The following is a 25,347-nucleotide window of genomic DNA, read 5'->3' as shown; positions in this document are numbered from 1 at the left end:
GGACCTACCAACCAAGAGGAGCCTCGGAAAGGAGCAGCATAAAGCAGTTTGAGAGCTTTCTGCCAGCAGCACGAGGGCACCTCACTGGGCAGCCACCTCTGAGAACACAACAGCAGACACCCGGAACTGCAGGTCAGGGTCCCAAGTCATCCCTCCAGCCCTCGGTCCCTGCGAGAGCAGGCAGGGGCTGCACAGAAGCACCCCACCCGGGTGCAGCAAAGGCAGATGCTTCTGTGAAGGAAGTTACTTTAGGTGAGAATGAATGTTGCAATATTTAAGGTTAGTTTTCTAGTTGATTTTAGCTGCAAGTTGTGCTTTTTACCCTGTGCTCTGAGTTGCTCCCTGCCCAGTTCTGGCCTCCACTGCAGAGGCTTAGTGACCCCTGGGAGCGCATCTGGTTCTGAGCACTGCATTCCTCCCGGGTGCTGGTCCGCATACTTGGCCACATGGGTCCCTTCCTCAGTCCCAGGGGCTTCTACACAGTATCTGCAGCCAGTGTCACGCACATAACAGGGCAGTGGGCTGCACAGAAGCGACTGCTAAGTCTTGCTGACCAGCCATCCAGGCCTGAACTCCACTATCCGGGGAAGGAGAGACCGCAGGAACACTCTGAAGTCATGTGTTTCAGCAGTATAAAAATAGCCACCTTGCATTTTAAACAATTTATTGCATAAAATAGTGTATTATCTGAGTATATTTCATGCTACAGTGAAAAAAATCTAAATTACCACAGAAACTGCACTGCTGGAGGGCCAGGGCAGCACTGTGTGGTGTGTAAATGCAGGTGTAAAACACGTAGCCTGAGGCTGGAGGGACTCAACACACCCGGGATGCAGGAGTTTCCTCTGCTCCATCCAGAGTCTCCAGGTGCCTCAGTGACGCATTCACTGCTGTGTGGTGACTTTCTTGGTGAATGTAAGTAAGTGGTGTACGTTAGGCTACCTCCCCTAACACCCTTTCCTGCATGATTATGGGGGAGATGATTATGGGGCCTAATTATAATCCACAGGTGAAAAGACAACATACAGAACTTCGAGTAAAGCTTCCTCATTATCTTAAACATGTAGTGCAACTTTTAAAACACAGCATCATAACACTGATTAACCCCTTGCATTCATCTGACTTCTCCACTTTATACCTTGGCACACAAAACAGGAATTTAGAATCATATTTTTAAAACAAAAGTTCCACAGTTTGGGGGTGGGAAGCAAACTGGCAATTCTTCCCCATAATGTATAATAACGTTTTCCTCTGTATTCAGTTAATTGTAAAACAGGCCATTCTGGCCTCTTCCCCTGCTGCGTCTGCTTTCATAGTCAAGTCAGATGCCTCTGTGGGTTTTATTTCATAATGTCTTCAAAGCACCCCTTTGTGTTCTCATGCCCACCCTTTGCCAAAACCTGCCCTTTCCTATCACTGCCCCAGATGAACACCGTTTGCAGCCAGACTGGAGGAGGTTTGTACTATTTCAGCCTGCGTGCGGCCCCTGTGGAAGGAATCACTGTTTTACTGAACTTGCTGTGCTGGGGACGGAGGGGCAGTGCCACTGCCTCCCTCCTCCTTTCTTAAGTCAGGTATGCACGCAGGTCAGATGAGGTTCCCGGGCTTCCTGTCCTTGCCCTGGACGGGCAGCTCGGTGCCCCCCAGGGCCGTCCCGCTGGAGCGGCAGTCTGCTCCCCCTGTGCGTGCTGTGCTGGGGGTGGAAGAGAGTGGCACCCAGGCAGTGGCCCATCACCTCGCTGTAGGCCGGGGGTGGCCCCTCCATCCTCCTGTTACTGCTGCAGGTGCTGGCACTTATGCCTGAATTGCTGCTGGGTGGGCGTGGGCCCCCGCTGTAGACGGACACGTCTATCAAATCGCTGTCAAATATGGTTCGGTTGGGTGGGGCCCTCACAGACTCTCGGTTGAGTTCCATCTGCTGTTCGGGGTCCCGGAGCTGCAGGGTGCAGGGCCCCTGGTAAGGAGGCGGCTCCTCCCCGTCCGACAGGGAGATGGTGGGAGGAAGGTCGATCTCGTGCTGTACGTAGGGGTAGGTGGGCTGGAAACGACTGAACCGATCCCTCTGGAGAAAGGTTGGGGCAGTCCCCCCGTTCCTGGACCGCGGTGCGTACATGATCTGCAGGGAGAAGAGCAACACCTGGGAGATGTTCTTGGCACAGTGATGACCACGGATGTGTTGGCAGCAAGGAAATTCACGTCTGTTCTCACCCATCTGAAAACTTTTCCCCCCAAAAAAGGCTATTCCAGAAAAACAGAGGTTTTTCGTTCCTAATGACTTTACATCACTCACCTTGCCAAACCCAGGACGGTTCAGCAACGGATAATTGTGGTTACCTGAAAATGTAGGTTTGATGGAGTTATTGTATACATTTCCCACTGGTCAAGGAGAATACAGGAGCCCCCCACCCCCAGCCCGGCCTGCCCACCATGTGACCTTCTCCGGACCCCACTCCTGTGATTCAGAGGAATATAGAGGGTGAAGAATTTTCATTGTAAATGTAAGTTGTAACTTCACAGGATGGTACTTGGAGCAGGTACAAGACATTGGGTCAATTTATGAGTTATTTATAGGAGCTTGTTGCCCTATCAATTACTTAAAAATATGAAACAAGTGACTTTTTTTCTTTCTGGATAAAAGTTTCCTGTAGTTATTTTTAGCAGCTGACATGAAAACTATTTTATATTCCAAAGTAAGTATGATTATAGACTTTTTTTCCCCCCGAAAGAATCCAGGTACTCTCTTGCATAGCTTCTCATCTATTCCACCATCTCACTTTCTTCTAGAGGAAGGACATATGTATATAAAGTATAGATCCACCTGTCAACTTCTCTCACACCATGTTTTTAACTTAAAGGCAAAAAACATTATTTTTACAATCATACTATTAAACTGGGAGATGGGGTGGATCAAGCGGTGATGTTTATAAGCTACACCGACAGCCACCACCTCATTATCAGCAGCCTAAGGCATCAAGTGAAGATCCTGGATTCTTGACTGTTTTCTGGAAGGAGCTCTGGCCAGGCACAAAGAATCCTTGGGAGAGTCTAGGGAAGACCCCTCCCCCACCTCTTAAACCAAGTTACAGGCACAGGCCTTGATCTTCATCTGTGCTGACACATTCAACCCTTCCACCAATTTTGTTCATCCCCCTCTACGCATCCCCTGCCACCCACACCCCGCCTGTGTCCAACCCCTTACCTCTGAGGTGGGCCGAGGTCCAGATCTGTCTGAAGGCCACAGGCGCCCTTCCTGGGTGGGGGGTGGGGGACACCACAGGAAGATCATTAGTTTCATGCAGCAGCACCCAAAGCCAAGGGATCACACTCAGCTGAGCGCAGGCTGTTTAACACCCGGAACCACAAAGCCCCAGCCTTTTGTTACCTGCACCCCCAGAGGAGTCGTGGCCACAGGAAAGTCAAACAGTTCGGGTCTCCCCACAGTAGCCTTGAATGGTGTGCCTATCTACACCGCCGGCTTTCAGACTGAGTTTCCCAAACCTAAGAGCCCTCTGTGAATCTTATGAATTGATTCCTCAGTACAAATGCTCACGAGGAGTGTGGAACCTGACATCTAGTTGCTTAGTAATCTTTCAAAAAATGTTTGGCCAGGGACTTTCCTGGCAGTGCAGTGGTTAAGACTCCATGCTCCCATTGCAGGGGGCCTGGGTTCAATGCCTCGGCAGGGAACTAGATCCCACATGCATGCCACAGCTAAGAGTTCGCATGCTGCAACTAAGGAGCTGACGAGCCACAACTAGGGCCCAGCGCAACCAAAAAGAAAAAAAAAAAAAGCCAGACCAGCAAGGTGATGAGCAAACAGTAGGCATGATTAAGGATCACTTCTAACACCATAAACTTGTCTACAGAGCATTTCAGCGTGGTATCCCTTTTGAACCCCAACTAGGCTATAGCAGGGTCTGCGGGGCTTTTGTGACTCCTAAGAGAAGAACGGGGTGGTGGGTAGAGAAATGCCTGTATTTTTGGATTCCCAGGAATGTGCACACACGACCTCCTGCCATCATGGCCTCCTGTGACCTGAAAGTGCCCACCGGTGGACTTGGGAGGTCAAACAGCCCCAGGTCTTAAGAAGTGAAAGCGACCTCCCCTGATCCTTGCAGGCGGGCATTCACCACGGCCCCCCTCGCCGTGAGCAGGTGGCATCCCTAGATCTGACTATACAACTATGTAACGGCGACAGAGTGGCTCTAACCAGGTGTCCGAGCCCTAGGCAGTGCTCCTTTGCGTCAAGGGCGATGTCACTCCCGCGTTGAGTACAGCACAGAGCATCCTCCACTGTTTTAAGAATTCCACCCTTGGCAACAGCAGATTAAAGCACAGGGCGCAGCCTGACAACCAGATGTCACAGCACCAAATGAAGTGGGCAGGAAGGGACCCAGAAGAGGGGTAGTAGCACGTTTTCTGAAAATGGCAATAACTATTCTCAATGGCTTTATTTTCCTAGAAACTAGCAAAACTGGAAAAGTGCCTAAAAGAGATCCACACCAAACCTTGCACAGGTGGAATGTTGTGGTTCTGCAGGGACCCCCTCCTCTCCAGGGGCCATCGTCACGGGATGGGTCTGCACCACCACAGCCTCCGCAGGGCACGCACCTGCTCCTCGGCCGCCGCCCCTGCTGCTCACTCAGCTGCTCGCTGGCGGCTGCCTTGAGCTCAGGCTTCACAGGGGAGGCCATGAGGTTGGCCTCTGTTGGTGTACCAGAAACAGCCCTGAGAGACCAGGGCCCAGCCACCCCGCCACCCTTCGCGGGAAGCCGGGTCCTCTGACCACGATGGAATAAGCTGGGAAATAAGATAGTAGCTCACAGAGTTTTGAGCAACAGGAACAAAATCTTGCTAGTATCGCTATTGCGGACCCATACACACTGCGTCTTTCGTAGCTCTTTGCTTGTGAGAACTGTTCCCTAATGCCGCATTGCGTCCACAGAGGACCTCCTGCGCCCTTGCGTCCCTGGTAGCCCTGAAGACGCCTCTGTGGGTGCCCCAGGGAGCATGGCCACCAAGATCCAGGCCCACGAAAGCCTTGGGCCACCCTGAGGGGCTCTAGTGAATCTGCATCTTCTGAAAAGGGACACAGGACAACTCCGGATCTCGCAGGCTTGAAGATGTGCATTTTCAGGTTCCTTTACCCTCAAGGAATCTGCATTGTATTTTTCCCCTTCTGAATGATAAACAGCCACGTGGCCAGAAATTTTTCCCATAAGTTGAATCTGCCTGACACTAAAACGTCTGCATTAAAGATAAAAAAATCATGCGCTCTTCCAAGTGCTTGTCTTTATGATCCCAACGATCCAGATGTGTCGTCTGCAGACCTGGAACACAATGACTGGAGTTTTTCCTTTTAAATCTGTTTGGCACTTTGGCTGGGTGGTGAGTGGAAAATCAAAATTGTCTTTTCTAAAGTTGTAAATTATACATAACATTTACTATTTTAATCATTTGAAAGCATACAGTTCTATGGCATTAAGTATATCCTCGTTGCCACGCACCCATCACCCCCATCCATCTCCAGAATTTGTCTTCTTCCCAAACTGAAAACGCTGTACTCACTGAACACTAACACCCCATTCCTTCCTCCCCTCATCCCCTGGTGACCACCATTCTACCTTCTGTCTCTATGAATCTGACTATTCTAGGAACCTTGTCTAAGTGGAATCATACAATACTGTCCTTATTTCACTGAGCATAATGTCTTTAAGATTCATCCATGTTGCAGCCTGTGTCAGCATCTCATTCCTTTTTAAGGCTAATATACTCCATTTCAGGTACATACCATATTTTGTTATTCATAGTTATCTTGGTGGTTTCCCCTTTTTGGCTATCATGAATAATGCTGCTATGAACAGGGGTGTATAAATATCTCTGCTTTTCATTCTTTTGAGGATACACCCAGAAGTAGAATTTCTGGATCATACGGTAATTCTATGTTTAATTTGGGGTGGGGGGGAACCACTACTGTTTTCCATAGCAGTGGTACCATTTCGGTTCTAATTTCATCACATCCTTGCCAACACTGGTTATTTTCTGGTTTTTTGCTAATAGTCACTCCAGTGGGTGTGATGTGGCATCTCACTATGGTTTTTTTTTTTTTTTTTTTTTTTTTTTTTATAAGTTTATATATTAGAATTTGACAAATAACGGAGTTGTGCATGTATAACAACTATTTGAAAGCACTGAGAATGACCCAAAGCAGGTAGAAACTGGGGGATATTTGACCCTTGAAACTGCATTGGGTGAGATCTGTTAATAGAGCTTTCTCCCTGAGGATCAGCCTCAGTCTGGGTGACGCAGGGCATTCAGAGAAGCACTTTTATGGAGAATATCTTGAAAGAGAGAACTACTATCTTCGGTACGCGGGCCTCTCACTGCTGTGGCCTCTCCTGTTGCAGAGCACAGGCTCCGGACGCGCAGGCTTAGCGGCCATGACTCACGGGCTCAGCCGCTCTGCGGCATGTGGGATCTTCCCAGACCGGGGCACGAACCCGTGTCCCCTGCATCGGCAGGCAGACTCTCAACCACTGTGCCACCAGGGAAGCCCTCTCACTATGGTTTTTTTAAAAATTAATTTTTGGCTGAGTTGGGTCTTTGTTGCTAAGAGCGGGCTTTCTCTAGTTGTGGCGGGCAGGGACTACTCTTCATTGCAGTTTGCGGGCTTCTCATTGTGGTGGCTTCTCTTGTTGCGGAGCATGGGCTCTAAGCATGTGGGCTTCAGTAGTTGTGGCTCACGGGCTCCTGAGTGCAGGCTGAGTAGTTGTGGTGGACGGGCTTAGTTGCTCCGCGGCATGTGGGATCTTCCCGGCCCAGGGCTCGAACCCGTGTCCCCTGCATTGGCAGGTGGATTCTTAACCACGGTGCAACCAGGGAAGCCCCTCTCACTATGGTTTTGATTTGTGTATGATTAGTGTATTAAGTCAGGGTTCTCCAGAGAAACAGAACCAATAGGAGATTGATTGATTGATTATAGGAATTGGCTGCCTGTTTCTGGAGGCAGAGAAGTCCCACAATCTGCTCTGCGCAAGATGGAGACCCAGAAAAGCCAGTGGTATAAGTCAGTCCAAATACGAAGGGCTGAGAACTGTGGGAGGGGTGTCCACTGGTATGTCTTGGACTCTGAAGACCCAAAAACCAGGAGCTCTGATGTCCAAAGGCAGGAGAAAATCGACATCCCAGCTCAAGAAAAGAGAGAAAGAACTTGCCCTTCCTCCATTTTTTTTTTTTTTTACTCAGGCCTTCAAGGGGTTGGATCATGCTCACCCACATTGGTGAGGGCAGATTTTCTTCACTCCGTCTACTGAGTCAAATGGTAATCTCTTCCGGAATTACTCCCATAGACACATTGCTTAGCTCAGTCAAGTTGACACATAAAATTAACCATCACAATTAGTGATCTGAGCTCTTCTCATGTGCTTATTGGCCATCTGTATATATCTTCCTTGGAGAAATACCTACTCAGGTCCTTTGCCTATTTTAAAATTAGGTTCACTTACTTTGTTGCTGAGTTGTAAATGTTCTTTATATTTTTTGGATATTAATCCTTTATCAGATACCTGATTTGCAAATATTTTCTCCCATTCTATGAGTTGCCTTTTCAGTCTCTTGATAGTGTCCTTTGACAAGTTTAAGTTTTTAATTTTTGAAGTCCAATTTACCTATTTTTTTCTTTGGTTGCTTGTGCTTTTAGTTTCAGATCCAAGATATCATTGCCAAATCCAGTGTCATGAATCTTTTGCCCTACTGTTTAAGAGTTTAATAGTTTTAGTTCTTACATTTAGGTTTTGATACATTTTGAATTAATTTTTTGTATATGGTAGCAGATAAGGGTTCAATGTCATTGTTTTGTAGTGAATATCCAGTTTTCCCAACACCGTTTTTTAAAAGACTGTCCTTTTTCCTTGAATGGTCTTGGCACCCTTGTTGAAAATCATTTGACCATACATGGGAGAGTTTATTTCTGGGCTCTCTATTCTATCCTGTTGGTCTAAATGTTTGTCTTTATGCTGACACCACACTGTTTTGTTATTGTAGCTTTGTAGTAAATTTTGAAATCAAGACGTGCGAAACTTCCAACTTTGTTATTCTTTTTCAGTATTATTTTGGCTGTAGGTGGGGATGGGGGTTCCTTGTGATAGCACATGAATTTTAGGATGGGCTTTTCTATTTCTGCAGAAAAACATCATTGGGATTTTGACAGGGATTACACTGATTTTGTAGATTGCTTTGGGTAGTACTGACATCTTAACAGGATCAAGTCTTCAGGTCCATGAACACAAGATGTCTTCCATTTATTTGTGTCTAATTTCTTTCAGCAACGCTGTATAGTTGTCAGTGTACAAACCCTTCATATCCTTGGTTAAGTTTACTCCTAAGTATTTTATTCTATTTGATACTATTGTAAATTGAACTGTTTTCTTAATTTCTTTTTGGATTGATCATTGTAAGTGTAAAGAAATGCAACTGATTTTAGGGGGCTGACTTTGTGTCCTGCAACTTTGCTGAATTTATTAGTTCTAGTGGAGCTTTTTGTTTATTAGTTAATTTGGAATGTTTAGGATTTTCTACACATAAGATCATGTCATCTACAAAGAGAGATAATTTTACTTTTTTTCCTTTCTAACAGAATACCTTTTCTTGCCTTGTTGCTCTAGCTAAAACTTATAATAAATACTATGTTAGATGGAAGTGGTGAAAGCATGCCTGCATCCTTGCCTTTTTCCTGATCTGAGAGGGAAAGCTTTCAGTCTTTCTTTCACCATTGAGTATGATGTTCGCTGTGGGCTTTTCATAGATGACCTTTATTATGTTGAGGTAGTTTCTTTTTATCTTAGTTTGTTGAATGTTTTTATTATGAAAGTGTGTTGAATTCTGTCAGATACTTTTTCTGCATCGATGAGATGATCATGTAGTTTTTTTCCTTTCATTCTGTTAATGAGGTGCATTACAGTGATTGATTTTATAATGTGGAACCATCCTTGTATTCCAGGAATAAACCCCACTTGGTCATGGTGTATAATCCTTTTATTATGCTGCTGAATTCAGTTTACTAGTATTTTGTTGAGGATTTTTGCATCAGTATTCATATGGGATATTGGTCTTTGGTTTTTCTTTTCCTGTTGTGTCTTTGTCTGGGGCTTTGGTATTGGAGTAATGCTGGCCTCATAAAATGAGTTAGAAGGTGTTCCATCCTTTTCAATTTTGGGGAAGAATCTGAAAAGGACTGGTGTCAGTTCTTTAAATGTTTTGTAGAATTCACCAGTGAAGCCATCTAGTCTAGGAATTTCCTTTGTTGGGAGGTTTTTGATTATTGATTTAATCTACTTACTAGTTACAGATCTATTCATATTTTCTATTTCTTCATGAGTTGGTCTTAGTAGGGTGTGTTTCTAGGAATCTTTCCATTTCATCTGGGTTATTCAATTTGTTGATATACAATTGCTCATAGTACTCTTATAGTCTTTATTTCTGTATCACTTAGATCTTTTTCCACCCAAAGGATACAATGCTTAGAGCGTTGAAAGAGAGTCATCTGTGACCATGAGTCACGGGCTTCTGCTGTGAGCTGCGGCTGAAGCCTGCTTGCTGCCTTGGGTCCTTGGGCACCACATGTGAGACCACCCCATGCTCTGAACTTTCTTGGTTTAGCTCTCAGCTGCTAAACTCTCCTTTCCACACACAAAGGACCACAGGGATCATCAGATTTGGGGACTGGAAAGACCCAATATAGTGTTTTTCAAACTGTGAGCTGCAGCCTCTTAGAGAGCTGGAAAATCAATTTAGGTGGGTCACAGCCAGCATTCCAGAGATAAAACAGACAGAAAACATCTTGAGTACATTTTAAGTACTGTTTGGTGAAAGTTCTGCCTCAGTTTCATGTGAATATTGTGGATTGTGATGTAAAATGTGTTTCCTACACATTTGGTCAGAGGGGTCAGAAACAATCTGAAAGGTCTCTGATCTAAGCCAGTTCTACCTCATTTTGGATGGGAGGAAACTGAAGCCCAAGGAGGGTGTACGACTCACTGGAGGTGACATGGTCAGTTTGTGTAAAGCAAGGCCATTGCTGGATATTTTGGCTTCTACCCAAGGGTTCCTCCCAGTGAATGAACATATCATATGGCCTCAAATATTTGAAAATCGATTTTACTCCCTTTCCCAGGGTGAATTTCAAAGCATAGGTAAAAATGATGTTTGGATATTCAGCAACATCTTTTCCTTCTGATAAAATCACTTTTCTCTTGTTTCTTCCCTTTTCCCAGGCAACCTTTCCACCATCCAGATGCTTTAGTAGTTCTCACTTTTCCACCCTTGACAGCAGTATCAGCTTAGATGCCAATGATTCTTCTCTCCAGCATTTCCCCTTTATCCTCCTTGGGATTCCATCATCAGACTTCTCAAGGCTATTTCCCTCCCAACTCTACTCAATCTAGGGCACGTCCCTTAAGAGAAAGACAAATCAAGAAGGAAGTTCTGCTGGGAAGAAAAGAAAGGGAATCCTTTATATTTCCACAACAATCAATGGCTCAGGGAGGCCTACAGGCCCCCAAGAGCAAGCAGAAAAGGAGAAATGTGATGCCTCCGGGGGTTGGTGGGGGGGGAGAGTGAGCAGTCAGGCTTCAAGAGAAAGCAGCCTGGAATCAGAAAGCTCAGGGCGACGTGGAACCACACACTGTGAGCCTCCTTCACGCGTGAGGGTCACAAGCCAAGTGCCTTCCCCACGGTCTCGGAGTTGGTAGGGGAGTAACAGAGCCGGATCCCAGCTACCTCCCATGCAGTCTCTGATGGCCCTGTACACCTCCCCAGCAAGGGCCTCTCAGAATTAGGGTAATTTAGAGAGCTTTTTTTCCCCCCAGAACAAACCACACCAGTTTTTAAGGACTAAGTAAAAACAAAACAAACTTTACCATTAGATTATTAATGCTAATGCCTATTTAGAAGGTTACTAAAAATTGTTTATAAAATTTTTTATCAATTTTATTAAAAAATCTGATTTTAGCATACCTTTGTCACAATACCAGCTGTGTTGAAATACGTTACCTTGGGAGTCTATAGATTACAGATGCTCAGAATGTTATTGAAACTGTCTTCAGCATCAGTTTATGTGAGCATAGTGTGTCTTTTAATTGCAAAAGTAATGCATGAACACATCCTCATCGCAAGAGCCTTAACAACACAGACCAGGCCCTCTGTCCACCTCCCCCTTCCTGGGTCCTTCCTGGCCTTTCTCTGCACCATCAGCTTGCAGCGTAAACAACATCAGCCTTACTAATGGTCACACTTGACTTTGCACCAACATTGTATCAGTAACTTGATGAGCTACATCTAAATGGATTTTGGCTGGTACCAAAAATCAAACCCAGCCTCAGAGAACAAAGTTAAAAAGAGGAAGGCTTGCCAACATTGAGAATTTTTTTAAAATGTCTCTTGAAAATTTTACTAAAAATGACCTGTAAGCTTTGAAGGTAATTTTAAAACTCTTCTGAGCAACATCAACAGCAGAAGGATGATCTAAGTTACTAGCTTTAAAGATCTTGGAGATTCTGCTGTGTAACAGCTATGGCCCAGGATCCTTATCCAATTTTCGCCAGCAACTTGGCCTCCTTTCTCTTACTTCAGAAGGAGACATTCTCATTTCAAGCTGTTAAAATTGTTTATCTTCTAATGCTTCAAGGGTAAAACCTTTTAAATGGCCAGTCTGCAAACGCCCCGCTCCTGCTGAGACAAACAGGAGGTAGACAGTAGGATCCCATGCTTGATGCTTAAAGGAGGCCTGACCTGCTGCCCGTGGCCCCTGGACACTTGGAAATGCTCATGAAACAAGGTGGGCAGCAACCCCCCCAGTCTCACAGTGCAGCAAGAATCCACCTGCTCGCAGGGAGCCTGCGCCCTGGACCAGCCGATGCTACACTCAGACTGTCACAGACTCGCCTGCTTCACCTGCATTATCAGGCAGGCCCTCAGCTCATTTTTTGCGCCTTCCTGAAAATGGTTCCTTCCTATCGTTTTAGAAATGCTTTCCTAACACAGGCTGAAGTAGGTAGAAATGAGACTAGGCAGGTGCGCAGTTGCCGGGCTCTCAGCCACAGTGGGAGTGAGCTGTGTGGGGCCCCAGGACACACCTGCACGGAACTGCCGGCCCTGGTTCGCAAGGCGTCCGGGCCAGTGGAGAGGAGCCCAGACCCCTTCACAGAGAGAAGGGCCCTGCTCCGAGCACGGGACTGGTCAGCAGGCCCGGGACACACCGTCCTGTGACCCAGACCCACCTCACCTGGCCGAACCACTCATCTCATAGGAATGATCTTTACTTCCACAAAGAAGTTTCCCCATTTTTCGGAAGCCAGTGGCCCCCTTGGTCCATCTCTGTTTTCACCTTTGTGGTAGAGGCATGAATGCAGAAGAATGTTTGCTCCAAAAACAATCACCTCTGTGCAAACCGGCCCACCTCTGAGGCCCGTGCAGGGGCTGGGACCACAGCGGAAGGTGAGCACAGGCTGCTTGGCAGCCCTGGCCTGGGGGAGCCAAGCAGGAACACAGGCCAGTGTGGCTGATATGCTCACTTTTCAAGGAAAGATGTAAATTTCTATTTTTACGTGAAATCTCCCAGTTTTTTCAAGTTGGATCAAGTTTTGTCAAAACACCCTGCCGGGGGAACCACACACACACTGGCCACACACTCGCCCAGGTCTGGCCATCTGCAGGGAGGGTCTTTGGGCCTGGACTTCCCCCACACCTGAGTTTCTGCACCACAGACCCGTCCCTCCCCGCGGGGCTGGTGCACCCACTGCCTGCCAGGCGCTGCTCTGGTTCCAGGGAGGCCGGGCACTGCACATTTACAATTGATTTAATTCCTGCAGCATTTGGTCATGAAGAAAAATGCCTGATGTGACTCCTTTTGTTAATTTTTAAAATTGAAATTGCTGCTTTTATAGGTCAAAATGGCTGAACACCCACAATTTTATATGATTCAAACTAAGTAGAACGTTCCCATCCTTCTGCTGTTCCTAGTAGATGGGCGGCCACCTCCGCCTTGCCTGCTGTCCAGGCAGGTTGGTGGGCCCTGCGGGGTGGCCTACAGGCAAGGCTGTCAGAAAAGGCCATGCGGGCCTCCCCTGGCTCAGGAAAGAAAGGCTCCAGCGACGTGTGTGAATATCTCTCAGGGCTGTGTCTGGAATATTTATGCCCTTTTATTGTTTTCCTATTACTTGGTGGTCTAAGATGATGAAAAGAAACCTAGACAGTCTCAAAGTGCCGAACTCACATAAGCCAGGCTCTAAACACTAAGGCAAGGCTCCCTCAGAAAGAACACGTACAGCTTTTTATCACAAACCCACTCACTGCTGCTGCCACTATTTAAGCATTTACTTTTGTTGTAACTTAACTGAAGCGGATCACTCTTTTTCATTTTCATCCAGAAGTGGCTGCTTCCACCAAATTCAGGGCCGGTCCATCCCATCGCCCTGCTCCCCTGGAATGGCGTCTCAGGGACGCTGTGGTGATGCAGGCTGACTGGCCTCGGCCAACACAGACTCCATCCGTCCCTCCCTTGGCACAGAAGTGTGTCCGCCCACAGGCAATGGAGGTGGCAAGGGGCCACATGAGGAAGGGGCTGTGACTGCACAAAGCAAACCCCCCGAATCAGAGCAAGCTGGGCCCAAAGGGGCAACTGGTCCAACCCACCTTTTTCCAGAGGACTCTCCCTGGGAACCAGGGAAAGCCCGTTAGTGCAGAGAGGGAGTCAGGTTTCCTCAACCACATCAGAACATCTACATGTTCAGCCTCTTTCTCAAGAACAAAAGCCAGGGACTTCCCTGGTGGTCCAGTAGTTAAGAATCCGCCTTCCAACACAGGGAACATGGGTTTGATCCCTGGACAGGGAACTAAGATCCCACATGCTGTGGGGCAACTAAGCCAGTGCACCACAACTGTAGAGCCCACGTACTCTAGAGCCCATGTGTCACAACTAGAGAAGCCTGCGTGCCGCAACGAAGATCCCTGTGTGCCGCAATTGAGACCCGACACAGCCAAAAAAAAAAAAAAAAAAAAAATCCCAACTACTGTCCTATATTTTTCCATCTTGACTATCAAGTCTTCCATAGGAAATATATAAAAGTAACCTTAACCAATAGTGTTAAGCCAGATCACCTAGAAGCTGACAAATTAGATGCCCAGCCCTTCTCACAGCAGTTTAAAATAAACACACTTTTTACTAACATGGTCATGGAGACCTCACACAGTTCTGGAACAAACGGGCCAAAAGGCCCCCAGAAGTGTGGGGGTCCCAGCAACGCATAGGCTCAGAGCCATGGATGCTCATCCACGGTGAGGCCGGCAGGGGGCACCCCACACCCACCAGCTGCCGAACAGCAGGCACAGCAGCTCCTGGCATGCTCTGACAGCAGACACGGAACCACCCTGACAACGGCGACCCCAGGCACCTCCAGCCTCGGCCACCTTCTCCCTAGGAGAGCACAAACCACACGAGGCCACGGGCAGCCTGCCCCTCTAAGCCCCTCGGGAGGAGGCTGGTTGGATGCTGGGAGCGGGGCAGGGGGCCACCCAGAAAGGCACCTTGAAGCTGCTCCACCCCACACCCTTCTACAGTTTACGGCCTCCTGATGTACACCCCTCCCCACACACAAATGGCCCCTGGAGACCCCTTGGCCTCCCCCGAGATTGAGAAAATACCACCAAGCCAGGTGGGCGCTGCTGATGGGGGGAGGCTGGGGCTCGCTGCATCATTTCTTCCTTGTCTGGTGGGTGCCAGGCTCATATCCACTGATTGACAGAGTGAGCAAAGGAAGGCAGAGCCCAGACCAAAACCGTCTGATGGGGCAGGTTCCCTGTGGACACCTCCCACCCCCACCGAGCTGTCAGCAAAGGCTCTCTTCACTCTGCTGACGCCCCTGAGCCTACCATGAGATCCACGTGTATTAACAGCATCCCCGTCTCACGCTGAAGGGCCCCCGGGGAGGAGGGCAGGGCCGCCCCATAAGCTGAGGACGTTCAGAGCATCCCTGCAACACCGTGCCCAAGCTATGACAGCCAAAAACATCTCCCCGCATTGCTGAAGGTCCCCTGGACAGGAACAATGAGTATGAAAGAAAGGATCACACTGCTCTCCCAGAGCGTGATGAAGGGAAGCAGCATCTTTTAGAAATCGAGAGCAAGGAGGAGATACTTAAGAGGCAAGAAGCCCAGCCCGGTGGGGGGCACGTTCTCAGGCAGTGACCCCCAGTGCTCCTGGGATCTGGATCTATGTCCCTGTCCAGGAGAGAGAGGCTTCTCCTCTGGACTAGACATGAAATGGAGGTCTGGCCTGCGCCTAAACTGTCTCTGGTCACCGTGTAAAAGTACATCATGAGTTTGTGAAACCTCGGTGAGCAGTATCCACACTCCCATTTTATCAGAAGGAAAACCCAAGCCTCGGGACACGCCTGCCCTGCACGGACCGGGCTGCACGGAGGAAACAGCAGGGAGGGCACAGCGGAGGATGAGGGGAAGCCAGAGGGAGAGAGCGTCTTCCTCAGGGCTGAGCTGCAGCCCCCAGCACCCATCTCGTCCCTGTGGGTCTGGGGGCGGCACACAGCAGCCTCACCCTTCCCCCCAGCTCTGCCTGCCATGGACACAGGACACTGGGCAAACCTCAGCTCTACCCATGGGGACAGCAGACCCGAAGGCTAGCCGAGCGACTTTGTCCCCGATGAAGTGTGAGGGGGTCACCCCAGGACAGCTGCCCCCACACTCAGGTCAGCCTCCCTAGGCCAGTCACCAGGCAGCCCTGGTCCCAACATGCTTGGGGATTCAGCCTCCTCCATCCACCACAGAAGCCAAGAATATACAATTGTTTAAACTCAGTGTCCCCAAGCTCTCACTGACAGCCACTGGAACCACAGACAGCAAAGCCAGCTTGGACCTGAACCTTCCATGGCCCCTGGGCTCCTGCGTTAGATCATAGAGCAGTTTAGCTGAATATCAGTGTTTTATTTCCCAGAAGAGGGTGGTGATTCAGGGCAGGAAGTAGCTAGGAATTTTTTTTTTTTAAACCAACCTGAAGAGCCTTGCTGTTCTGTGAGGCCCACACAACCTGCCCACCCTTGTGCCCCAGAGGGTCCAACCCCCTCCCTGTCCTGCCCCGCTGAGCCCCCGTCTCATGGGCGTAGGTGGGGATGCAGGATGCATCGCTGACCCTGGACCATGTCCCAGCATGGATGGAATTCACATGTATGACACTGAGGGAAGGAAGCCAGATGTGAAAGGGCAGGGACTGCACAGTCCATAGAGTTCAGAGCAGGAGAAATGAGTGTGCTGACTGCCGTCCAGGCAGTGGTGACTGTGTTGGGGGGTGGGGGTGGGGGACTGGCCTCACGGTTGGGCCCCCGGACTGGGCTTTCTGTGTGTGGGATTCACACGCTGAGCTCAGGGCCATCCTGCACCCAGGCTCCCGGCCCCACTCAGCCCACACTTACCGGCTGCGGCCGGTCCTGCCTCCGGCCCTGCCCCGGGTGGTGGATAAAGGACCGGGTGGAGACTCTGTAGTGGTTCAGCAGGCAGACGACAACCACGACCATCACCGTGACCACCACCACCACGACGACCACCTGGGCGAACTCCAGCTCCGCTGTGACGAAGAGGAGAGTGCGTCAGCCAGGCCCAGGGCCACCCTGCTCCCCAGACCCTCCTGGGACAGAAACGACTTCCCCCAGGCCTGCTACCCGAGAGCCCCACTGTGTGGCTAGCAGATGATGGAGGGAGGCCCAGCTGCATGGACAGACCTCATCTTCGCGGTTCTGTCCTGAGAAAGGCCTGGTCGAGCGTGTCCCACTGGCCCCATGGGACCTCCCGAAGGGCTGCGCTGTGATGGGCCGGCGTCACACAGGACACCAGGTCCAGCCCCGTGTGCACAGCATGGGCAGCCACCACACAGGGACCTTCCCCAGGGCAGGTAGCTCCTGGGTGCCATCTCCTGGGACACAAGAATCTCTGGGGCCCCATCCCTGCCAGATCCCCCAACCCCCAGGGGGGTGGAAAGTATGATTCCCAAAGCACCTCCACGCAGGGGCCGTGTAGCACACTGGAGGGAAAAGACGCTGACAAAGAGCCCCAGCTCCGCTCTGAGAAGGCCCCACCAGGGGAGGTGATTGAGGAGACGCATCTCCATGGTCTCCAGTCCTGTGGCACCACTGGGTTCTGACCACACTGTTACAGAAGCCCGTCTAAACCGCTACCACGTGCTCCCCACTGGGCACCTTCACGGGCAGTTCAAGGAGAGGGTGCCAGCCCTCGGCTTCTCAGGGGAAGTGGAGCCCAGGGCTAAGGTCAGTCCAGACTTCCCGCTCCCGCCGGGCCGAGTGCTGCCCTGTTCTCCCCACACTTGGAACGGAGGTGGCTGTGCAGGGGGTGGGCACAGTGCAGGAAGGGCAAGAGGGGGACAGCCCTGTCTGCGGTGGTGCTGCCTGGGACGCACACACGTGTGGACACGGGCACACACACGTGCACGCACGGCACACCCTCTTGCTGCAGCAGGGCTCAGGCCACCGGCCAGTGGGTACACTGCTCTCAAGTGCAGGCTCACACCTGCGCAACGCAGGCAGGGGCTGGGTGCCGCCCCACATCCACCCCGTTGGGGTAGAGGGAGGGTCTTCCTGGGTCCCACTGTGTCCTGTCCTGTGGAGCCATCCTCCACCCCGCACACCTGATGGACAAAGACTGACAAACATGCCTGCTTGACCAGGTGGAAAGGCCAGTGGCCCCAGGCAGGGGAGGGGGTGCGCTGCAGAACAGGTGAGTGTGAGGCCTGAGGACCCCACAGCCCCCCGTGGGGAGCAGCAGGGCCCAGGCAGGTGTGGACGCACCCCTGGCTGGAGGCTGAGCAGGTGCCGGAGGCAAAGCCCCAGCAGCAGGAGGGGCGGGGCCGCTGAGCCCACATGTTAGGCTCCCCACCATAGTTTTCTTCTCTGGACGCCCAGAGGCCTCGTGACTGATGGGCAGGAGACTGCGCTTGTACTTCCTCTGGGGAGGAAGCCCCCAGGGAGCCACCCAAGTACCTCCCAGGGACGATCAGAATCTTCAAGGTGGAGTCTCCTGGAAACTGAAATCACTCTCTGTCGGAGGGTCTAGGCTGGGACTTTGCAGCTGGAGTACAGATACCAGCGTGACCTCGTTTATCCTCATGCGCTATGGGGTGTGTGACACACCTGTGAGGGAGAAACACGTCTTCACAACCCCCTGCCTTTGCAGACAACTGTCCTGTGTCCAGGACACCCTGTGTCACAAGGTGCCCACGCATCTGGACCCCAAACCTCGTCATCGACGACACAGGATGAGGCTGTGTGCGTAAGCGATGAGGGACCTGCTTTCATCACCTTGTGTTCCTGGCATCAGGCATGGGTGGGCCCAGCGTCATCATGAAGAGGTGGACTGAGGACAGACTCTGGAGCCCACTGCACAGGTGCCCACCTAGAGGACGGCTCCCGCAGGCAGGGGTGAGGCCCACCCTGGCTGCCAAGCACAAGGGGGCATCTCAGGAGATGTATGGAGGGTGAGCCACCAACCCACGGACCCCTGCTCCAGGGACAAGCAGATAGGAAGCAGGGAGTCAAGGGCGACTAATGCAGCATGAAGACTAAACCCAAAATAATGCTTTGTTTTACCAACTTTTATTTTTATTTTGTGAATGAACAGCAGAGTATTCAAAACTTGCCTTTCAGGTTAAATCGTGCCCTGGAATTGACAAATGTTTCCTCTTCTTAAGAAAACTGCTTTGCTTTTTGGATGATTACGACGAGGGGCCCCACACACATCTTTGCGTGTTAATTCTTCACTGGGAGGATGTCATTCTAGGTCATCTTTTCCTGAATATGGAAGGCTATGCAGATGACCATTTGCAGCAAAACAATCAAATTACATTTTCATAATTCTATGCACATTTGGGGGTATATATGTGTTTCATTTGAAAAGCATTTTTATTATAAAAATAATGAAGACTTCTTTAAAATTCAAAGAACATAGATGGAAATAGTGTATAATGTATAAGTTCCCCTGCACAGGCCGGCAGCTCTCACTGCGACCCCCACGCCCACGCCGTCCGGGGCACAATTCACCCGTTGTGTGTATCTGTGTGTTGCCTGTTGAATAAGGGCTTTCTTCTTTTTAATGAATGGAATCACTGTACAAATATATTGTTCTTTTTTCCACTCAATACATCACAGACACCTTTAAACAAGAAAATACGTGAACCAACATCATTCCCCTGTGGTGCTGCCGGTTCCTAAACACAGAACACTGGGACTTGCATTCTCCAAGCGATGGGTGTTAGGTGGTTGGGTTTTGTTTTTTTTTCTACCATGACCAAAAGATAGTGTGTGACCCACATTTGTAAGCATCCCTATGAAAAAATTCCAAAAATGGATACAACCTTGTAAATGCTCCTCTTGTCAAGGAGAGGGCAGGGTGTCTCCTGCCTCATGGTCCCAGACCCTCGGTCCTTTCCACGTGTACTAATCTGATGGGCAAAAACACGTATCTTGTTTTAATTTGTATTTCCCTGGTTACTAGTGATTGTGATCTTTCCCTATGATTACTGGTAAATTTGTATTTTTCTTTTTCATAATATTAGTTTATTTGTAGTTTTCTCATTTATTTTATTTGTAAGCAGTCTTTACATATTATGGCTATAAATCTTTATCTGCTACATGCGTTGCAAATATTTTCTCCTGGTCTGTCACTTCTTTAAACTTTGGTGTGAGTTTCTCTGTAGATGATATAAATTTTTTTTATTTTTATGTCATCAAATATTGTCGCAATCTTTTTCCTTTATGGCTTCTAAGCTTCCCATTGATTAGGAAGGTCTTCTCTCCAGTATTCTAAAAATATTTTTCTTCCAAGATTTTTCTGTTCAGATCTTTACCTGCTCTGGATTTTATTTCTTCTGGTCTGAGACAGCATGTAGAACCCTTTATATTGTCTGATAGGCATGAATCTTCTGATCTAATATCAAACTAAAAAGTTCAGCACAAACAAGGGTAAGACAGACTTCAGCTGTGGGAAACTGTATAGAAGCTCCCACCTTTCTTTCAAAGGGAACCACCTACTCTCAGGCTGTGGTCGGCGTGCCCTGTGCCCTGGGCCCTGCTGCGTCCCTGCTGAGGTGCCAGCACCAGAAGTGTCCCCCCGTCCCCACGTGTCCAGACTGGCAGAGCTTCTTCCCCAGGCCCTCCCTCCTGCTCGGAGATCAGCCGCCCTCAAGGGCTTTGGTCCCAGGGCTGCTCTGTACCCCAACATGACCAATTACCCCAAAGAGCTCTGTGTGGATGACGTCTACCAGTCTTTACCGTATTTGAAATTAAAACTTGAAGATGTTAAATATTTATTCATTAAAAAATGAACTCACCACATGTTAACACATGTTACAAAATAACTTCCCATTGCCACACTTTACACAGTGCTCACCTCTTTACTCCCAGTGGCCTCCCCTCTGCTTCACCTGCACTGGCGGGACATGTGGCTGAGGTACAAGGAGGAGGTCCTGCCTCACTGACCCCCTGGAGGGTCTTGGGGTTCCTGGGAGTCCTGTGGCCACAGTTGGAGGACGGGTGGTCCACACGGACTGATGACAGGCCCTCTAGTACAAACGCTAACGCCGGGACTCGAGATGTGCTCAGAGCAGCTCCTGGGGGCCCGGGCACAGGATGGCAGGAACCGGCCTCCAGGGCGCCACTAGCTGAGGCCGGCAGCCCTGGGTGACAGAAGCCCTTCACTTTGAACTCTGGGTGAACCAGTCCATGAAAACAGACTGCTTTTTCAAACGCTAACAACTGGAAAGTGCGAGGCTTTACTCTCTTTGGGACTACACATACTCCCCCTGCCCCCCCAAAGAGTGGTCCGGAGTGAAAACTGGAGGAAACAGAGATGGTTCCTGGGGAGAAGCATGGTGTCATCCAGACCCAGGTCCTGTGCTACCAACAGCCCCTCCAAGCTTAGCAGGGGGTGTGTGGGCACCCCTGTCCTTCCACGGTCTCCTTCACTTTAAGCAGGAACATCCTACTAAAAACACCTCATAAAAGGCGAACTGTAAAGACCACACGTGGCAGGACATCTGAAGCTGGGATGGTAGGTGGGAAGGGGCTCAGAGACCCCCAAAGCCAGCTGCTACCCCCACATACATTCTGTAGTAACAGTGACAGATGAGTGACTCCTGTCCCCTCTTCCTTCACGATTCCTGAGCCCCCCTCCCCCTCCTGCCACCCCGCTGTGGAGACGGCTCAGAGGCACTCAGCCCCAAAGTGTTTACCAGCCCCCCGGACGTGGCTCTGTCGCCAACGGCCTGATTTTACACCTTCTCAAGAAAATAACTTCCACAGGACAAGTAGAAGAAGCTTCACATTAAAAAACAAAAACAAAGCCCTGCATTCCCCACTTTTGAATGCAAGAATCGGATGAAATTCAGCACACCTGTTCGTCACGGTATCCGTCTCCAGATTTCTCACTTCTGGTCTCAACCACAGACGTTGCGGGGCTTCTGGGGCCCGAAGCCCAGCCACTCCCTGGACTGCAGTCAGGGCTCCCCGCGTCCTCTGAGACCACCGCCCTCCTCAGGAGCAGTTTCCCCATGCAGGCGCACACACACACCCGCCACCTCACACCGCATTCATTTCTCCCCAATTTCCCCCCAGCCCGGGAGGCCCAGGGTGCCGGCTGTGCACAGCGCTGCAGGAGGTGCGGTGAGGCCTGTCACCTGCCCCCCGGGGAACTCCCAACAGGCCCTGAAGAGCTGCACCCATGGAACAGACTCGAGCCCACCACGGCTTCCCGAGAACCAAGGGGGCACCCAGCCCTGGGCCCGGGTGACACAGAAGTGTGGCAGGTGGGGCCCTGCTGCCTCTCCCGCCCTGTCCGCCCGCGCCCCGGCCCCGCAGGATGTGGCAGGGGAGGGGATGTGCAATGGGGGTACACGGAAAGGAAGGGTGGGGAGGCCAGGGGAAGAAGAGAATGAATTCTGGAAGAACTATTAAAAACAAGTATACAGGAACCATAGCATTCTGAGAAAATAATAGGACCCCTCAGGGTTTCCAAATTTTCAAAATGGAGTCTGGACACAGCCCACTGGGCAGTTCTTGATTCCAACAACTACCGACGTCAGCAGAAGGACGCCAAAAAGCAGGCCATGAAGGGAAGACTTTTAGACCAAAGTCAAATGTTCACGCCCCCTGCTTTCCAGGGGCTGTAGGCTGATGATGCTGTAGTGATGAGTCACTGCCACCCAACCAGGGGTTTTACAGCATCGCGTCTCAAGTTCACAAGAAGACATCTCAGACCCTGATTTCATCTCTCACAGTGACAGGGACAAGGTGATGATGGCATCTCCCTATTTTTATGGAGACGTCTCCAAGAAACTCCAGGCTGCGTGGAGAATTCCAGCAGCAAGAGAAGCACATCGTCCAGGGAGAAGCTGGACTGACTCTGCCAGAGGCACGAGTGTCTGGGCTATTTTTAAAGAACACGGGGCCTGGCTCTGCTGCCTGAGGCTCCCAACACGACACTCGCTTCTGCTTTCGGGAGGGTGGACCCCCCATTCCACGAGGCCTGTCCCCCAATGAACGCATCATCCTCCACACACACCCTCTTCTCAACATTTAACTACTCTGAAGCCCCAGATGTATAGTTTATGCCCTTACAGCCCTGATAATGGGGCGGGGGGCAGGCGGACACCTCGGCCTCACTCAGAGGAGGCATCACACAAAACACGGTGACGTCACAAGACCTGGGGTTGCTGTCCCCACCCCCCATGGCAGCACCCCCATCGCTCCCCCAAGTGCTGGAAACTACAGGGATGTGGAGACCCCAGGGCTGCCCTCCAGGTGGCTTCTCCCAGGCCCCCATGTCCACTGGGGCACAGGAACTGTGCCCTGTCCCCCTGGGCATGGGTGTGGTGATGACAGCCTTGGGGTGTCTTACTCTTACGGCTCTGTGACACTTGTAAAGTGCTAGATGTTCCTAAAGGCCAGTGAATTCTTTCCCAGATCCTATAGACATGGGGCAGTGGGGGGCAGGAAGACTGTGGGAGCAGGGGATGGAGTCTACAGACTAAAATTGCCTCAAGTCTGTGAACTCAGTATAAAAATACTCTTGGAGACTTTAGCGGCTGAATGAAAATTCACACTCATTAAACACTGTGGTCAAGGAGGGAAATTCAGCCTGTGTTACATGAATAACTTCACAGTTTGAAGTTCAGAAGGCAAAACAGTTAAGAGCCATCATCAGGATGGTCATATTCCATACTTTGAATTTTCTTTTCCTTGGGGTGGGCTGGCTATTCGCATCCATCCTACGACAAGCAGAACAACACAAGGGGCAAAGAGCCACCCCCATAAACCCCAGCTACGGTGCCACCCTGGCTTCCGCTTCCTTCAGACACCTCCTCACGGCCCCTTAAGAGCGGACTTGCAGCCCCGGCCCAGCGCCAGCATGGAGAGACCCTGGGACACATCGCGCTCTGTTGCGGGGTCCCTGGCAGGCAGCACACCTCAGGGCTCGTGACAGACAAAGCGAGGAAGAAATGCCACCTGCTCTGGACAGTGCTGGCACAGAACCGCACTCCACCAAACCCTCGCTGACAAATTCCGCGCTGCTCAGGTTCTGCTAAAGCCTCTCACCTGTAAACACCATCCCGCCATCCCGCTATGCTGTTACTACTCCGCGGGACCCCCATGGTTAATAAAAGTTACTGTTTCTATTCATATGTTTACCTAAAATGTCTTGCCTGATAATAGAAGTGGGAGGTGACACCTACTGTCTGTGGGAGGAGAGAGGGGAGCCGAGCACAGGGATGGCACAGGGCCTCTGGGGCAGGTGTGCCTGCACCACACCTGCTGACTCCAGGCCAAGGCTGGGGGACGTGGACGCACCAGCGGGCAGGCGGTGACAGTTGCAATGCGAGTCCATCCAGCTAGAAGAGCATCTTTCTAATCTACTGAGGTTCAAGCAGGCGCCCGATACAGCTCTTCATGCATTTTATAATCTAGAGCTTCATGATCTCTTCAGAAAGAAATTTAGTTAAATATGTTCCCATCAAAGATGATTGACAGGATTTTCTGAAAACACAGAAGAGGACTAAGCAATTACAAACCTTTTAAACGTCTATCCCTTTGCTATCAATAGGGGAAAATGCATACATAAAACCATAATTTCCTCCACAGCGTTCACTTAAAATCCACCCTCACCTCCACCCCCACATCATTAATTTAGGAAAGTGTATCAGGAAGAAACACAGCTGCACAAGTCCCCGCCTTGTTCACGGTTAAGAGCAGTCACGTCTGAGGGCTCCCCAGCTGGCATCCATCTGTCTGTCCGTCTCTCCCTGTCAGGGTCACGGTTCTCCCTTCCTAACCTCTACTGTTACTGCACTGCTGACCTGAGAAACTGCCCAATAACCCCCCACATCCTGAGAAATGCACCTTTCCTTTAAAATGCTGTTTTCAAAGAGTCAGGGTGAAAAAAACAGAACCCACACGTGTGGCAGCAAGTGACAGAATTTCCAGGGGAGGTTTCAGCCTCAGGCACAGAGCATCTGAACAAACAAAACTCCAAACTGACAACCGTGTGCACTGCGCTCCTCCCACTATAGGAACCAAAGAGTCTAGAGCACACCTTCCTCAGGAGGGCCAGCCCTGCAGGGTTCCCAGGGCGACAGACCCTCCAGGCAGACGCCAGCTTCTCTGGAAAGAGTTTCTACTCTTCTCAGCTCTGTCCTCAGACCAAACTCTGAGAACCACCACAAGCCCAAGAGCAGCCTCCCCGGCTGGTCTGGAATGTACCTTTTTTCAAGACTAGGTTTTTAAATGGGGCTTCCTTCAGGGTACCATTGCCCAGGGGCTCAGTGGACATAATCAGTCCTCTGCCAAGGGTCCTACCCCCCCCCCCCCCCCCCCCCCCGCCCCGCTGAAAGCATCCCTTCGGCTCCAGGCCGCCTCCTCGCCTCTCGGAGCTACAGTGGGAGCCGGCGGGCAGGCGTGGTGGGGGGGAGCGGGGGCGGGGAGGGGGCTGTCTGCCTGTCCCCACCTCACCTCATCACATCATATCGGCGCCCAGCCCGGGTGCCAGACTCAAGCGCTGTGGCTCCACCCACAGGCCATGGCCACCAATTATCAACAGCCGCCCAGGAATCAGGACTGTGGCGGGAAGCAGGGTGTCACAGGGTCTCGGAGCGCCCTGCCCCCCAGGGCAGCTGACCACCCGGCGACAGGCTGACAACACAAAGCAAGGGCCCGCCTGCACCAGCCGCCTGGTCTCCCTCGGGCCAGACAAGGCAGAAAAGGGGGAACCTGCCCGTCAAATACC

The 25,347-nt window shown here is 50.5% G+C and overlaps 1 protein-coding gene across 1 annotated transcript; it reads right to left on the bottom strand.

The window, feature by feature from the left end:
• Positions 1–1,587: 1,587 nt before the first annotated feature.
• On the bottom strand, positions 1,588–24,894 carry LDLRAD4 (low density lipoprotein receptor class A domain containing 4). Its single transcript, XM_065890043.1, is given in 6 exon segments — positions 1,588–1,647; positions 1,649–2,116; positions 3,200–3,250; positions 11,878–11,880; positions 16,479–16,630; positions 24,825–24,894. Coding segments are annotated over 6 exon segments (804 nt in total).
• Between the last annotated feature and the right edge of the window lie 453 nt (positions 24,895–25,347).

Source organism: Phocoena phocoena, chromosome 13, assembly GCF_963924675.1.
Source record: "Phocoena phocoena chromosome 13, mPhoPho1.1, whole genome shotgun sequence".
In the NCBI taxonomy this organism is placed as follows: Eukaryota; Metazoa; Chordata; class Mammalia; order Artiodactyla; family Phocoenidae; genus Phocoena; species Phocoena phocoena.
Note: the sequence above shows the minus strand (reverse complement) of the source record. Positions and strands in the feature narration are given on the sequence as shown.